A 15,676-nucleotide genomic window follows, 5' to 3' on the forward strand; every position below is an offset into this window, starting at 1 on the left:
CTCTTAGACTGCTCCACTCAAACTGCTGGTGTGTCAGTTTTCTATTTCATCTCTCTAACACTAAACTACCCACAGCAAATGTGATCCACCAACAAATTGTTCAGATTTGTGAGAAATTCTATTTTAACCTCATAGATGTCTCCTCTTAAATTTGGCTCCCTGTGGACATGAAATGTCCATCTTGACTGAATCCTGCATTTATTTTTTCTGTGAGTCATTTATGCAATTAATCCTGCTATGAAGTTAGCTGATGTTATTACTTCTGGGCAAGCAAAATGCAAGTACAAACGCCCTGGACAATGCCAACATTCCTGCACATACAAGGTTTTCTTTTTCAGAGTACTCAGGATGGACAATTGCTTACACATTCTTTTGCACAACTTTTTTTTGTCCTCCTCACTTTTGTATCCAAACAGGAGCAGCTCTGGCACAGCTTCCAGAGGCACAGCAGCTCTGCTGATGATGGCTCCCACCCCATTGTGCTTGTCTTTGCAGCATTTCACATCTGTACCTCTGAGCGTTATGCACAACCAGCACCTCAGGAGCCCTCTGCCCTTTGAAGCACTTACTTTTATTTTTAGAGAAGATACATTCTGTTTCATAAATTGTTGGATCGGCTTAGCACCCTGGCTGGGGGCATGATTGCTTTGCTCCTTTGATACAAAGAGATTTGATCTTGTTATCTGTGCTGCGACAGAAAAGCAGGGAGAAGACTTTATTGCAGCATTTTGTAATGGTATTGAACCCACAGTATTTCACTTTTTTTATTTTTAAACATTTTGTGCAACATCTAGAATTGGAGTATGACTGCAGATCTGGGCACCTCATAAAAGAACAGCATATGACATCATGTCCCAAAATTATGCCACATTGCTACTTGGGTCATCTTGGCCCATATGTCTCCTGTGCTTACACAGAAAAGCAGACATTCATTGCTGCTTCACAGTTTAGTTTCATAAATTAGTTGGTCATTTTTAGTTTCATACATTAGTTGCTCATTTTCACACTTGAAATAAGAAAAAGCTACATAGTGTAAATAATGATTTTTAGTATTATGTTGAAAAAAAAAAAACCCAAACAACAAACAGTAGCATGAGAAACTGAGAAACCCAGATTTTAGTCCAGTGACAATCATAGAAAAATCACTAATTTGGGAAAATTATACACAAAAACAAGTCTGATATGCAGTTCCATATATGCAAAGACAGTCTAGATAAGCCTAGATTTCCTGAAACTGTTTAACTCAACTGTAAAGGGGTACTGCACTTTATCAACTTTCTAAATTGTATCACTTTTAAATTTTCTTACTTTCTGTATTTGCATTTCTGCTTTTCTCTTGGATATGTGCCTAAATTTCAGAGTCATTTCAGGATGACTCCCAAAATTTCAAGTACATCGCTGCATGCCATCCCCCGAATGAAGGCATGACAGTGAATGACCGTACAGTGCCAATTAAATTCTACAACTCACTGATTCAAATATAGCATTGCTCATTTTATCGTGACTACTCGTGGAAGTGAAATTACTTCAGTGCTCAAATGCTCGTGGGATGAAGTGACTTACAGAAGTGACTTATAAAGGACTAAGTTAAGCAGCTCAGTCATGACTCTGTGACTGAGCCAAGGCCTCCAGAATCAGTGAATCATGGAATTGTCATGGCTGAAAGAGACCTTCAGGATCATCCCGTCCAACCACCAACCCAGCACTGCCTCTGTAACCTTCTAACCCAGTAAACCACATCACCCAGCACTAGTTTGATGTCTCTTGAACCTGGGCAAGAATCTATTCCATTGACTGCCCACCCTGTCTGTGAAATTTTTTCTAACATCTAATCTGAATTTCCCCTGTCCCATCTTTCTTGAGCTCCTGTGCCGGCAGAGCAGCACAGACGGGCCTGCCCTGGCTGGGCAGGGAGTGAGGCTCCATTTCTTCAGGCTGAACACCCCCAGCTCCCTCAGCCACTCCTCACAACACATTTCCTAGACCTTTCACGAGCGGCAGCTCCGTTTAAACTGATTTTTGGACACATCTTCAGGATTTTTCTTCTCCTCTTTTCCCCCACCACCCCAAAGCCAGCACGGCAGCGCCCCATGTCCATGACAAAGCAAACCCACGTCCCCACGCACCCCTCCTTCCTCGCTGAGCCACACGAGCCTCTCCGAGAACGGGGCGCGGATGCGGGAGGGATTTTCGCTAAAACAACGGATCCCTCACAACGCTGGCGCGGCCGAAGAGTTCGGTTCGGTTCGGAGCGGCCGGTGTCGGACCGCGGCTCCCGTGACGGGGCCGTTCGAGCCGGGCCGCGGCTCCTGAGGCGGCTGGTGCGGGCCGAGACGGCCTGTCCCGCGTCTCCCCGGTGCCGGTGCCCAGCCAAGTCCCGGCGCTGGCGCGGCCGCCGGACTGCAGATCCCGGGGCGCCCCGCGGCGGGGCGGGGCGGGCCATGCGGCGGAAGGGCTGCCGCTCCCGACGGCGGCGGAAGGGGCGTCGCTCCTGTCGGCGGCGGGGGCAGCTCTATCCGGGCTCTTGGCGCTCTCCCTTCCTTTCGCGCCGGCGGCCGCTGGAGGCGGCGGGTCCATGTGCGCTCGGCGCAGCCCCGGCCCCTGCCCTCAGCGCTGCTCCCGCCATGGACCCCAGCGGCATCATCGAGGCCCTGCGGGGCACCATGGACCCGGCGCTGCGCGAAGCCGCCGAGCGACAGCTCAACGAGGTGAGGGCGCCGCCGGGCCTGGGCCGGGGCCGGGGCCGCGGCGCTGGGGAGCGGGGACGACGCCTGCCCGTGGGAGGGGGAGCGGGGCGGGGGCGGAGAGGGTTCCCCCGGCCCCTCGGCCCGCCCGCCCGCCGCCGCGGCCCCTTCCCGCCGGCCGCGTCCCGCCGGCCGCAGGCCGGGCCCGGCGTGCATTGTCCCCGCACATGGCAGCGGGGCCGCGCCGGGCCGGGCGGGGCTGCTCGGGCGGGGGGCAGCGGCACAGAGCGGCCGAGGCCCCCGTGCCTCTCTCGGCGGGAACAGATTGCCTCCATTGTCTCCGTGCTCAGCCGGGAAAAGGGTGATCGCGGAGGGGGGTGTAAACCCGCCCTTGTGCAGGCCCTCGGTGGCTCCGCTGGACACAGCCCTGCCCGGGACCGTTTAAGCCACAGCAGTCTGGGTGCTGAAAGCACAAACTGGGGAGCGGGGAAGGAGGCAGCGAGAGCCCCAGCGCTTCGCCAGCAGTGCCGCCTGTACGAGTGGCCTGGACGGAGTTCAGAAGCAAATCTGATGGCCTGGGCTGAGCTGAGAATGAGATGAGGCAGCCTGGCGGTGTTTGGTGTGCCGTGGGCCCCGGGTTCAGCAGGGCTGCCGGGGTAGGTGTGCTGCTGGGTGGATGCGCACACGTGTCCCAGGGACAGCGGCAGACAGGGTTCCCAGCCCAGGTGTGTCATCCTTGCACTGCGCTCACACAGACTCGCATGTAACATCCCAGCAGCTCCCAGCTCCAGCGACTTCGCTTTTGGAAGATTATATTTTTGTTCTGCTTAACCTCACCTGGTAGATGAAAACTTTATGAATGAGAGACAGCCACGGGGCTTGTAGACATTTGGAGAACAGAAGTGTTTTAGTGAAAAGAGGATGTCTTGGTGGAGGAGGTGAAGGTGAAGCTGCATGGCAGCTCTCGTGGTGCCTTTAGTTGCCTTTTTCCACAAACATTTTTCCTTGTTGCTCTTAAGCAGACTTGGGCCTGACAATACTCGTGTAATGCAACAGATGTTCAGCAGAGCTTAGATAAAGGTGGGCCAAATGTTTTGCTAGCAGTGGAGAAAATTAAAAAAAACTAAAGGTAGAGCTTCTCAGAAAATTAAAAAGTGACTCTTGCATGTTATTTAATAAGTGATTGGCAAATAGATAGCTCTCTGAAATAGCTCTATAAAACTACTCAATGACTAATTGAGACTTGTATGAAGTAATTGCCGGTCTTTTCCATGTACTCTGTTAAAGAGTATGTTAGTGTTTGTTATTTAGATCCAAAATGCAAAAAATATGATGGCCTATAAAGACAGTAATATCTTTGGAATGGCCCCAAAATGCATTTTTTCCATATTCAATGAATGTCAATATTTATACATAGTAACTTGCTTGAAATGTATTCTAGTTCTTTTCTGCAGGTATTGAGTTGCTGAAGGTGCAGGAAATTAACGTTCACTGCCGGCTGGGGTCTTCAGCAAATGGCACACTCCTGCAGGAAGGATCGTGCTCGCTGGCCACTGCCTTTTGTTCTCACTTTGGAATCAAAACCCCATGGCCCATCGTGTACTACCCAGTGCTAAATTGGCATAAAATCTGAATAGTTGTGCCTCTTTAAAACACCAGATATTACTGAACCAGTGTGCAAGAATTCTTTGTTGTGGGAAATGGAGCATCACTAATCTCTCACAGATATTTTGTGATAAAAGTATGTGCTAAACCAGAGTCTGCAAGCACTTACACACACATCCAGCTTTATTCACATGCATGGTCTGGGTTTCACTTAGGTTTATTGAAGTCAGCTATGCATTTTCTTGCAGGATGCTGGTCTGAATTTGTTGATTGTTAAAGCAATTCTGTTACCAGTTAATACCTAATTACAGGTATGGGGGTCTCTTTCTCTGTAAAGATGAGATCACAGCAGCAGTGAACACTGTTCTTGCATATGGCCAAACTGTACAGGTGTTTTTATAGCTTAATGGTTGTCCTTGGTTGACCTTTCAGTTTACTTTAATTTGTCAGAAGTGCCTCTGTTGAGCTGATGAGACTGGCTTTCAGCAGAATGGTCATTTTACCTTGGCAGAAAAGACTGTGCATCAGTCAGTAATTGATATTCCTGATTAGTGCAAGAGATATCTAAGTAGGTAAGAGTTAACCAAGTATTTGTGTCTGTCTTCACCATATCCTGTCAGTCAACAAAGTTCTCTTGACTGGAGAGTATGATTCTTGATTTGTCCAGGCTCTTGTTATTTTTCCTTTGACCTTGGCTAAGTGATGAATTATTCTATGCTTTATTTCTCCTTTTGCTAAGTTTTATCAGTTTATGTTGCCTGCACATAAAAGGCTGTGAGAACTTTCAGAGTTGAGATAATGTTAAAAAGCAAGTATTTCAGTCTCCTTGTCTTTACTTTTCTCACTGTGAAAAGAAGTTCCAGGGAATGAGATCGCTGGCTGTTGTGTCTCAGCATTTTCAGCTGATGGGGTACCCTGGGGTGTTCACCCATCTCTGTCTCTGTCTCCTGTTTTTTACCAAGACTTAGAACCAGACTCTTCAATTAAGCTACTGGAGAGCAGCAGGAAGACATTGCTGCCTTTTGAAATAGTCTTTGTGCTTCATGAGTAAAGAGTTTCTCAGAACTTATGATGAAAATAGATATTTTTAACTATGCAGTTATGGAATGACACTCTGAAAGCAATACAGAGTGTTGTTTCATCTTCTAATATCAACATATTTATAAAGGTGCAGTTGCTAGATAATAGTTTCCTTGCAGGTTTTTAATTGGTAATTCCAGGGAATTTATAACTTCACTGTGATGTGTCTTGTAAGTCTCTGAGATTCACCTCAGTGTGTGAGCAAGTAAGACATCTTTTTAGATGTCATTAAAAATTTTTTAGAATTTTTGTGTATGATAATGTTTGGGGGGGAAGAGGTTAACCCCCTATAACTCATCAGTTTTTGTAAGTCAGATCTCAACAGAGTTTGTTTGGGAAGAGATCCTGATGCTCTACTGGGAAGTGACTTTCAGAAGTTATATTTAAAGTTTTGTGTCCTAATGTGAGTGACGGGGAAAGGATAAAGAGGGGTTCCTGTTGGCTGGCCACCATCACCAGTGATTTCACAGTGCTGCAGGGCCTGGTTCAGTGCCTTTCTCTGCCTCCTCAATAGCTGCAAATGTCACAAGGATGGAGTGGTTGCATTAAATGATTGGACTCTTAGCTGCTGAGGGTTTAGGAGTGGAAGGTTGTCAAAGAGCAAGAGGCAAGCTTCTTCTTACGTGGAGTCTTTCAGACAGGATTTTTCAAATGCTGAATGCTATGGATACTTTGGGTGAGGTTTTTATAGTGTTACCTCCAGCTTGATTTTTTTTTAACCTTTTCTAACATGGTCTGCATGTGTAACATCTACAGCTCTGTATTGTAGTGTAACAAAAAGAACAGAGCATGAGTTTCTTGGCTTTGGTTATCAGGTCATGGGGTTTCTTTTGAAGTTGTTGGTGTGACATTTTACCCAAAGTACTTTGTTACTTTCACTTCCCCCATGTTCCATCTGTACATTCTGATGTTGCTAGGTTGGGCTGCTTTGGGGTGTTTAAAGCTGCATGTGCCGGGGCTGGTCCAACACCAGGAATCCCCTTGGGGGCAGTAAGGAACCGGGGGAGCCTTGGCTCCGCTGGGAAGCAGTTTCCTTCTGGGTGCGAGTTGCCCAGCACGAGGTAAAGCCCGGGCAGAAAGGGCCACTTGTCACTTTCTCATGACTTTGCAAATAGCTCCTGTGTGTGCCTGGGCAGCCTCTGCTGGGAGCACAGCGCTCTTTCCTCAGCCGGGAGAGCAAATAGTGCTGCAAACTTGCAGACAGCGTGAAAGGAGCAGGCAGGGCTGTTTGCAGGAACTGCTAAGTGTGTGTGTATCTTTTGTGGCTCTTCAACTCGGTTTGCATATACATTGTAGCCGTGTGAGAGGTGGCAAAACTGGCTTGCAAAAAAACCCGAGGTCAGAACGACTTCCACGCCTGCTGAGTTCTTAAAACAGAATGAAAAGAGTGCTACAGGGTAGTTTGCTGATTCAGCGTGGCCTTACAGCTCCTGACCTTACCTTTCTGTAAGAAAACAGTTTCATCTCAGTGTAATAGTTACATGCACCCTGTCCTGCAATGGCCCAGATCAAAAAATCTACTGCATGTAGATTTTTTCCCCAAAACATGAATGGAGGAGAAGCGTTGAATTTTTTTTTTTTTCATCTACTTTATTTTTAAAATGTTAGTCTTTATTCACATGTGTGCTACTTTGAATAGCTATATAAATAACCTGGGGTTCCAGTTCAGCAGCATTTAGTAAGTGTTGCTCATCTGTTCTGCTTTTTTGGGCAGCAGTAAAGGAGGTGTCTATTGTAGTGTGTTTGTTATGGTATGGCAGCTTCCTGATGCCTGAAAAGAATGCATGGAGGTCTTTTTAGCCAAGATGAAACTTGGTTTTAGGATTTTGTGTGAGAGATGAATATTCCAGCATTAAAGATTAGTTTAAGTTGCTGCAGCGAGTATCATTAGTGGAGGGAAAGTGCTTTTCCACGTTGCAATTAACTGTTCATAGTTCACATGCCATGAACTGGTCTCTTCAGTGTTAACTTTGAAATTCTTTCCTCTTTTGGACTCTGCAGCTCTGGTGTGACACTTTTCTCAAAAGTCTTTTAGCACATGTCTAACAAAGCAAGCCTGCTAGGAAAAACTGCAGTGTGCAAAAGGATTGTGTGTTCTGGGGCAGTGACTGGTATTAACAGACAGTGGTGCAAGGCTTGTGGTCTGATGGAACACATTCCTCAGCTGGCCAGGCTGCATAGCAAAGATTGCTCTTGGGAAAAGTCCCCAAATTCTTTGGCTCTTAGACAGCAAAGTCATACCAGTGACATGGCATGTTGGACCTTTTGTAAGGGGGAAGGATTTAAGATGAGTTTTGGTTTTGTTTTTCTTGAAATGCTGAGTTAAGTGCTGGAAAACTCAGCACTTGTGTGACAGAACTATTTTTGAAATAATACTGTAGTTCTCTAAATGTAATGTTTACTTCTAAATGGTACATGTTAACAAGGAGCAAGAGAATAAAAGTAAAAACTTTACCAATGTCAGAACTTTAAAGTCTTGAATTTTCTGTTCTTCATGCAGTTTAGCATATGTGGCAGTGACCATTGTGAAATCATGATTTTAATTCAAAACTGAACCTAAAATAGGCGTGGGTTTTAGTCTGGTTGGTTTTTTAGCAGTGCAGTCAGTGAACAGGAGCATGTTGTCCTGAGAGGCAGCCCTCTTGGGGCAATAAAATTATTAAAGATGGAAATAGCTGAAAGAGATGTGGATCCAGTATTTTTTAATGCTGTGGATACAAAAGGGCACCTATGGTGTTGTCTTGTTTTAGGTTCAGTTGTTTTTCTCCAAGTGCCAGTAAAACACCAGATGCTCTTTTTAAGAGTGAAGCAGAGCAATGAGAGGTGATTGTAGTACCTGGTGTTTTATTTGAGCATTCAGTACACCCTTGTCTTCATGGAACTGTCCCTGCTCATCCCTGCAGCTCAGTTTCTCTGCAATCCTTGGGCAATCTCTTTCAGTGCCTTGGGAGGGAGTTTGGGAGTCCTTTACATTCCACAGAGAATGCATGGAGGTGTGAATGTAGCTCTGTGTGACTGTAGGTTTAACGGAGAGGATTAAGAGCAGGCTTTGATTGGCAAGTACAAGGTATTTTACTTGTATTAAAAGCACGATTATATCTTGGCTGAATCTGCTTTGAGCCACTAAAGGTGATAAAGCAGCTCATCCTCCTGGTTGGTTGGAGTCTGATGCTTCAGATGCTAATGAGGATGATACTTGTAAGATTTTTAAAAAACCCAACAGATAATGGTGTAGATGTTTCAGTTTTGTCCCCTAAAGTTTCCTATAGTTCAAAGAACACAGTGAAAATATATTAATCCCACATACTAATAGAATTGGTATTTCTGGGGAGCTTCTGTAGCCTGCTATAGGCACAGGCTTAGTGCTATCTTTGTAAATAAAAAAGCATTCTTTTGTATTTTATTAAATTTCAGTGTGTGGCATTTTTGTTCATTGCTGTCTGTTTTTTCTTTTATGACAGAAGATTTTAAAAATTTCATTTCTTTTGGTTTTCCCATTGGTTCCTTAGTAGCTCTTAAGCATTATTTCCATATTTGTTGCTGAAATGGATGGTTTTTACTCCAAGAATAGTGGTCATTTATCATGGCAAAGGGAAAGTAATCCCTCATTTTTTAAATTATAGGATTAAATGCTTCTGACATTGCAAACATTGCAAATTTTCACTCTAGAAAAGGTATCTGTTAAGCTTATAGCCCTTGTGGAAAGACATTAGTTTGCACTTTTAAGTCCATTTTGTGCAGACTAATATGACCTTATTGTAGGTGAGTTAAAGGTTATGGAAACTGAAAGCTTTCTTCAGGTTCAGGCCACGTTAAACACAGGAGCACTTCCACTGCCATGAATGTTGAACGTGTAATTGAGTGCTGTGCTGAATTAGGGGCTGATGTCATTGGGAATGTGCTGCAGGACTCTCTGTGTCTATTAATGTTCCTTAAGGAAAGCAGCAACCTAACGGGCCTGCAGCTGTGGGGAAATCAAACCCAACTAGTACATTTTATTTTAAATTCATTTATTCAACCATTACTTGGCAGTTGAAGACAATTGCCTTTTTGGTTTTTTTTTCTTTTAGTTTGAAAATGGTTTTGCTTCTTGAGGACTTGAGGAATATCAGAGGGACATGGGTCAGCAGGACGTGCGCTCATATTGCAGTGTCAGTTACTCTCAGTTCATCAAACCACGCTCTGTAAATAAAGATTTCAGTGGGACCAGGTCCTTCTGCAGCCTGGAGAGTTTTAGTGCACAGGATGAATGTGTACAACAGTGTTTTAACATTTTGGGCAGATTTTTAAGTGAAGTTTGTCCTTCATTTCAAATCTGTTTTAAAGAACAGGGTGTAGACAGCAAGCTGCACTAACCAAATCTGAGTACCAATGTCATGTCCCAGGCTGTCCCTTTCACACTTGTTAATACTGGACCTATTGGAGATACTTGCTTGGGAAAATAAAGGTTGAAGAGGACATTCTAGTACTGTAGGAGTGAGCTGAGCAGCATGACACACTTAGGAGGCATCCTGTTATCATTTCATTCTGTCAGAAGAGTTTTTGGTCATACTAAAGGAATGGAAGGATATGAAGTTGCTGCAGTGTCTGAGGCAGCCATTTGGTTTTCATAAATAATGTGTGTAATTTCAATGGTTTTGGAAGTAACAAGTGGGTAAGAAGTGTTTCCTAGGAGTTCAGCAGGTTAAAATATATGGGTCTATGCAGTTGTCTTTGATTGGGGAACTGCAGAGAACATAGGAAACAACATTGGCATGTAAGTGAAGATAAAGCAGAAAAGCAAAGCTGTTTGGAAGTTGGATGAGGCAGATCAGGACTTGTCCAACAGAGTATCTCCAAGGATGAGGTCCCACAGCCTTTGTGGATAAGTGACCTCCCTTGTGAGTTTTTTTTCCGTGCATAAAAGAGGGATTTCCCACTGTAACTCATGTCCATGGACTCTTGACCTCAAGGAAAATTATGTTGGGTTTCAGTTAAGAAAAACAGAGGTAGATTTTAAGGATTGCTACTCACTTTCCCCAGCAAAATTAATTTATTGTCTGGAGTTCTTGATGCTTGGGAAAGATGGGTAAAGGGTGTTATAGTAATGCTAAGGTTTGTGTCCTCATTGAAAATACAATCCAGTCTCTAAGGGGTCAGTGACAGTTGTCATTAGGGTAAGTTAAAGCATTTTTTGTTTTCTTTTTAAGTGAAACTCCTGCACATCCTTGGGAAGTTGTTCCTGTGCAGATGTGTCTCCATTTGGATCTCCCTGCTGTTCCTTGCTGTGGTGTGGCTCTCTGGACAGCTGCTGCAGTAGTGCAGCAGTGGTCCCTTGAAACTGATTTTTCAGAAGGATGAAGTAGGACTTGGACTTAGTTTTAAAACATAGTTCCCATCTGTTTTTTAGCTTATTATCTCATTATCTCATACCTTGCTAAAGGTCACTGTGAACTTGCTGTGCTTGGATTTTTTGGGCTGTTCAGGTGCTCTTACTTCAGGTGTTTGTTCTGAATGGGGAACATGTTTGGTGACTGTGGAAGGCTGATTCCTATTCAGTGATTTCTTCAGCTGTTACCTTAAACAGTAGGGTTTTTCCTCACCCTTGCTGTCTTCAAAATACAGTGAGCACAAAACTTTGGAATGCTCTGGCTGATTAGCTGACTCCTGTGCAACTGGCTGAATTGCTGCTATTCTATTGATTGCATTACATCATTATAAAGATATTGTAAAACGTAATGGAAGTATTCTAAAACTTAACTCTTTTTTTTTTTTCCCCTTCTCTATAGGCTCATAAGTCAGTGAACTTTGTTTCAACTCTGCTTCAGATCACTATGTCCGAGCAACTGGATTTACCAGTGAGACAGGCAGGCAAGTTTTCAAATATTTTTGTCATTGTATGTGAAATGGTGCATACGCACAAGTACACATGCAGATAATGTTAAAGAATTCTAATGGTTTTAATGTCAAGCACTCAGAAGTTGGGAGTTGCTCACATTACAGTCATCACAAGCTTTTATCTGGCACCATTCACTGAATAAGGAAGACAGAAAGAAAAGGTGTGTCTGGCTCTTGAATGATTCTTCCCCTTTATCTCCAGTGAAAATTCCTGGGAGAAGCAGAATAGTTTATGATGCTGGTGCACTTGGTCCAAGGAGGTCATTTAAACCTGTACTGGGAGCATTTACATTTCTAAACATACTAAGTGGAAGAAAACAGATTATGTCTTTTGGAACCCTGCATATTTGCACATGAGCCATCAGTAAAATCGGATGTTGATTATTGGCAGCTCCAAACGTCACCTTAAAGCTGCTCTAAGTATTTGATTGAGGTTTTTAGTGCAATACTGCAGTGGATTTTCTGACTGGTCAGGAGGGTGTGGTTCTGGACTGCTTATATGGACCTTCTGTCTAGTAAACTACTCTAAGATGTAGCCTAAACTTAGCTTGCATTTTTTTCTACTGCTTGGGGGTACTGTTCAAATGATGACTCAGAAACACTTACACTGCCCTACAAGTGTCACATGCAGAAAGAAGTTTGAAGAAAACCTCTGAAGTTTCACCCTCCTCCATGTAAGCCAGTTAAACCCAAAGCATCCCATGGAGAGTGAGGATGGCTCATTCAAGGCCCAGCTCACAAACAGGGTGTGTTTGCAAAGCAATTATTGATCAATCTCTCTGAGGGCTGGCTGAAGTCTCATTACTTCAGTCCTGTAATAATGTGCTGAGTGTTTCTTGACCTCTGCAGACACTTTCACCTCTGAATCTTCAAAAGGTGCATATGAAATTTAGGAAGAGAAGTTGCTTTGTGGACTTTTATGTGGAATTAGATTAACAGTAACTTTGTTACCAGTTTGCCATTTTAGATTTCCTGTTGCATGTTGTAAGTACTTTTCCAAGAGCTGTGATTTATATTCTGCCACACAAGCAGTTTGGATTTGGTTGTCAAATGGTAAATGCAGAGTTTGTTCCAGGAGCCTGATGGCTACAAATTGCTGTAGCCCATAACCTGGGTATAAAGGAGCTCTGTTTCTCTAGCATTCATTCCTGGATCACTAACTTAGATTTTTTTTTTTTTAGCTTGCAAGGGCTGTTTTAGGTTGTCATTAATATTGATCAGCTTTTCTCTTTCCGTTTTAATGAAAATATTGAGAAAATCATTATAATGGATTTTTCAGAAGTGTTGTTGCTAAATAGTTCCACAAGTACTTACCTGAATCACAGCTAAAAGCAATACCTGTAGTATTTTTATATTAAATGGGTGAAAGAGTATCAGTTAAGTAAATTATTGGGTTAATAATACAAAATACAAAATCAAAAATACAAAAAAATACAAAAATCAAAAATACAAAAAAAATAGAAAAATCAAAATACATGGTTTATGTATTGTGATTCTCCTACTTAGGAAGGGACAATGATTTTGTAATTTTGATCAGTTTTGTTCTAAAAAATATTTGCTTGCAAATTGTGTGTTTGTTTTGTGCTTTGAATGGCTGCCAGCTGATTTGGCACTCTTGTTTCACAGGGGTTATCTACTTGAAAAATATGATAACCCAGTATTGGCCGGACCGTGAAAGTGCTCCAGGGGAGATGCCACCGTACTCCATCCCAGAGGAGGACAGGCACTGCATCCGTGAGAACATTGTAGAAGCCATCATCCACTCTCCTGAGCTGATCAGGTGCACACTTGCAGCCTCTGTGTCAATTGCCTCTGGATTCTGACTCTTAGCTTTCTTTCTTTTTATATTTTTCCTCCTGCCAAGATCACCCACGTGCTAAGCATCATTGTCACACACTGTGTATCCTAAACATAGAATTGATCTGGATGGAAAAACAGTTTTCAGCTTGTGTAGCATGTAGAAATTTGTAGAATATCAAGCAGAAACTACAGAACCTAAACCTTCTAAACTAAAAGGAAGTCTGAGTATGGACAGTATTTGTTGCTTCAACACTACAAGAATATTACTAAAATAATAGTAGTAACTTTTTAAATTGTTGTGCTTTTGATTTCCAGAGTGCAGCTTACAACTTGCATTCACCACATCATCAAGTATGATTATCCAAGTCGCTGGACTGCAGTTGTGGAGAAAATTGGATTTTATCTCCAGTCTGACAATAGTGCTTGTTGGCTTGGAATTCTTCTCTGTCTTTATCAACTTGTGAAAAACTATGAGTAAGTTCTTTCTCCATATAAACCAGCAAAATTAATATATTTGTGTCTATTTTTTGTACTCTATGTATATTGTAATCATGTAGAATTGTTTATGGGACTGAACAAAGGTGATGGAAATGTAATCTTATAAAGTATTCTTGGCTACTTGCTGTGCAGATGCTGGCTCATGTATCTTCTCAACTAAAAATGACAAAAATGGCCTTCATTAAAGATTTGAATTCAGAAAAAAGGGGTGGTTTAAAACCTTAGTGTGGTAGTTGTTTTTTATGGATTGATAGCAGAAAGAAAGTCTGCTCAAAATCATGACTTTTGCAGGAATTTATTATTTAAATCAGGTTTAAACTTTTAAACAATTGGTACTGTAGTACTTGGTGACAGTAACCATAGAAAGATTTCAAAATGTGAGATCTGGAATGCTGGGAGCTCAGAATTAGTTAACTGACTTTGGTATGATCACTTGGGTGATGAGAGAAAAGGACAGTCCTAGAGTCAGGGAATTGTAGTAGTGGAACTGAGGGGATCCACAACTTACTCTCTCAAAGCATTGGAATGCATAACATGTCTGGTTCAGGTTCTTAATTTAAAATGTTGCATGGAAAAAATTCCATCTAATTCAATGGTTTTTACGTCAGTCAGTGTAAAACAGTGAATGTCAGTTTCTCAAAAATACTTTTACAGGAATGCCATAAAAATCTTTGTAATCCCAAGTGAGAGTTTTCTTAGTGGCTGGAAATCGTAAGTCCTGCTAGGAAAGGAAAGCAAAAAATTTCTCACTTGATTTTCAGCTTAAAGATGTTTAACCAGATACGCTGCAGAGATCTGGGAGCATTAAATGAAGAAGTGAATTCTGATGATAGAAATAAATACATGTTTAGGGATCTGAGTGCACTGTGTGATAAGGCACCAGGTGTGTGTGTAGTCTCAGCTGAGGCCAGGAGCTGCTCCTGCTTGCTCAGCTTTCTGGTGGTCAGCAAGGGTGAGTTTCATGTCACCAGTCATGTAGGAATGTGCACATTTCAGTGTTGCAGTCAGTTCAATGAGACACAAATCTCTGATATTATGACTTTGATCAGGTTTTTACTGCCTGAGATGTAGGAATATTTACGTTTTGGGTTTTTTTTCCTTAACATAGGACATAAATGTCTTTGGAGCTTTTCACTTTTTTTTCCTTCCAATTCAAACAGCAAGATCAAATGGCTGCTCTTTACATAGTAATTTTTTTCTAGCGTTTTTCTTGTGAAAATTAGAAACAGGATTTTCCTGAGCAACATTTTATGTTAATGTTTGGGTTTCTGGTTCAGAACATGCATGAAGACTGTATTATTGAACAGGATTTTGGAGCTCAGTATTTTGTAGTAGTTCTTACAGAACGTGCCATCTGGCAGCAGACCGAGTAGTCATTTTTTGGTTATATTTTGAAAATTTCCACTGTTCAGGAAGCTGAGTATTGATATTTAATATTAGTGAAAAATACAAAAATGTGTTTGAAAAACAAACCAAACCAAAGCTCTAATGCAGAAATCTCCCACAGGAGTCCAAGAGTCTGACAAGTGTTGATTGCTCAATCAAGAAACAAATGTACAATCACAAAATGATATTTTACCTTGTTATTGTCATCACCAGTATAGAAAAGATCCTGCTCTGCTGTGATAACTCTTGAATCAGTTAGGAGTTTCTTGTGTATAAGTTAAAATCTGGGGCAAAAATTTCAAAATGTGGTTTCATTTCCTTTCAGAAATTTAGAAGTGTTGGAGAAGGGAAGTGGAGCCTTGTTTTCAGCATGGGCAAGCTGGTGGGCTGTCCCTAGCATAGAAGGTGTGAGGTTTTATTTCAGGGGTGGTTGCCTGATCAGAGTCTGCCCCACCCTCCAGAGCAGGAGGGAATCCAGAGCCTGGAATGCCACCCTCTCTATGAGATTGTCGTCAAATTAAATGGAGAGATGTGAGAGCCATCAGTGCCAGGCTGTGAGAGGCTCCCCAGTTTGCTTTATCCAGTGTCAGTGAAGCACTGTAGCTTCTGCAAATGTTTTGAGAAACTGTGCACTCAGGTTAATGTATTTCTTATCTGTAACACCATCTGGCCATGGCTTTATTTCCCATTCTGTCACAGGAACTGGCTGGGGGTTCTTTTTAAGTGACAGGTTGTTATGAGCTGTC

The 15,676-nt window shown here is 42.6% G+C and overlaps 1 protein-coding gene across 1 annotated transcript in view; it reads left to right on the forward strand.

Annotated features, from left to right (window-relative positions):
* Window positions 1-2,477: 2,477 nt before the first annotated feature.
* IPO7 (importin 7) overlaps window positions 2,478-15,676 on the forward strand; it is a 35,542-nt gene continuing 22,343 nt past the window's right edge. The window contains exons 1-4 of the mRNA XM_005486648.4: window positions 2,478-2,708; window positions 11,138-11,219; window positions 12,873-13,026; window positions 13,362-13,520. Of these exons, the coding sequence (XP_005486705.1) occupies window positions 2,625-2,708; window positions 11,138-11,219; window positions 12,873-13,026; window positions 13,362-13,520 (479 nt within the window). The 5' untranslated portion in view covers window positions 2,478-2,624. The remainder of the gene's footprint in view (window positions 2,709-11,137; window positions 11,220-12,872; window positions 13,027-13,361; window positions 13,521-15,676) is intronic.

The sequence above is a fragment of the Zonotrichia albicollis genome, chromosome 6 (genome assembly GCF_047830755.1).
Source record: "Zonotrichia albicollis isolate bZonAlb1 chromosome 6, bZonAlb1.hap1, whole genome shotgun sequence".
Taxonomy (NCBI): Eukaryota; Metazoa; Chordata; class Aves; order Passeriformes; family Passerellidae; genus Zonotrichia; species Zonotrichia albicollis.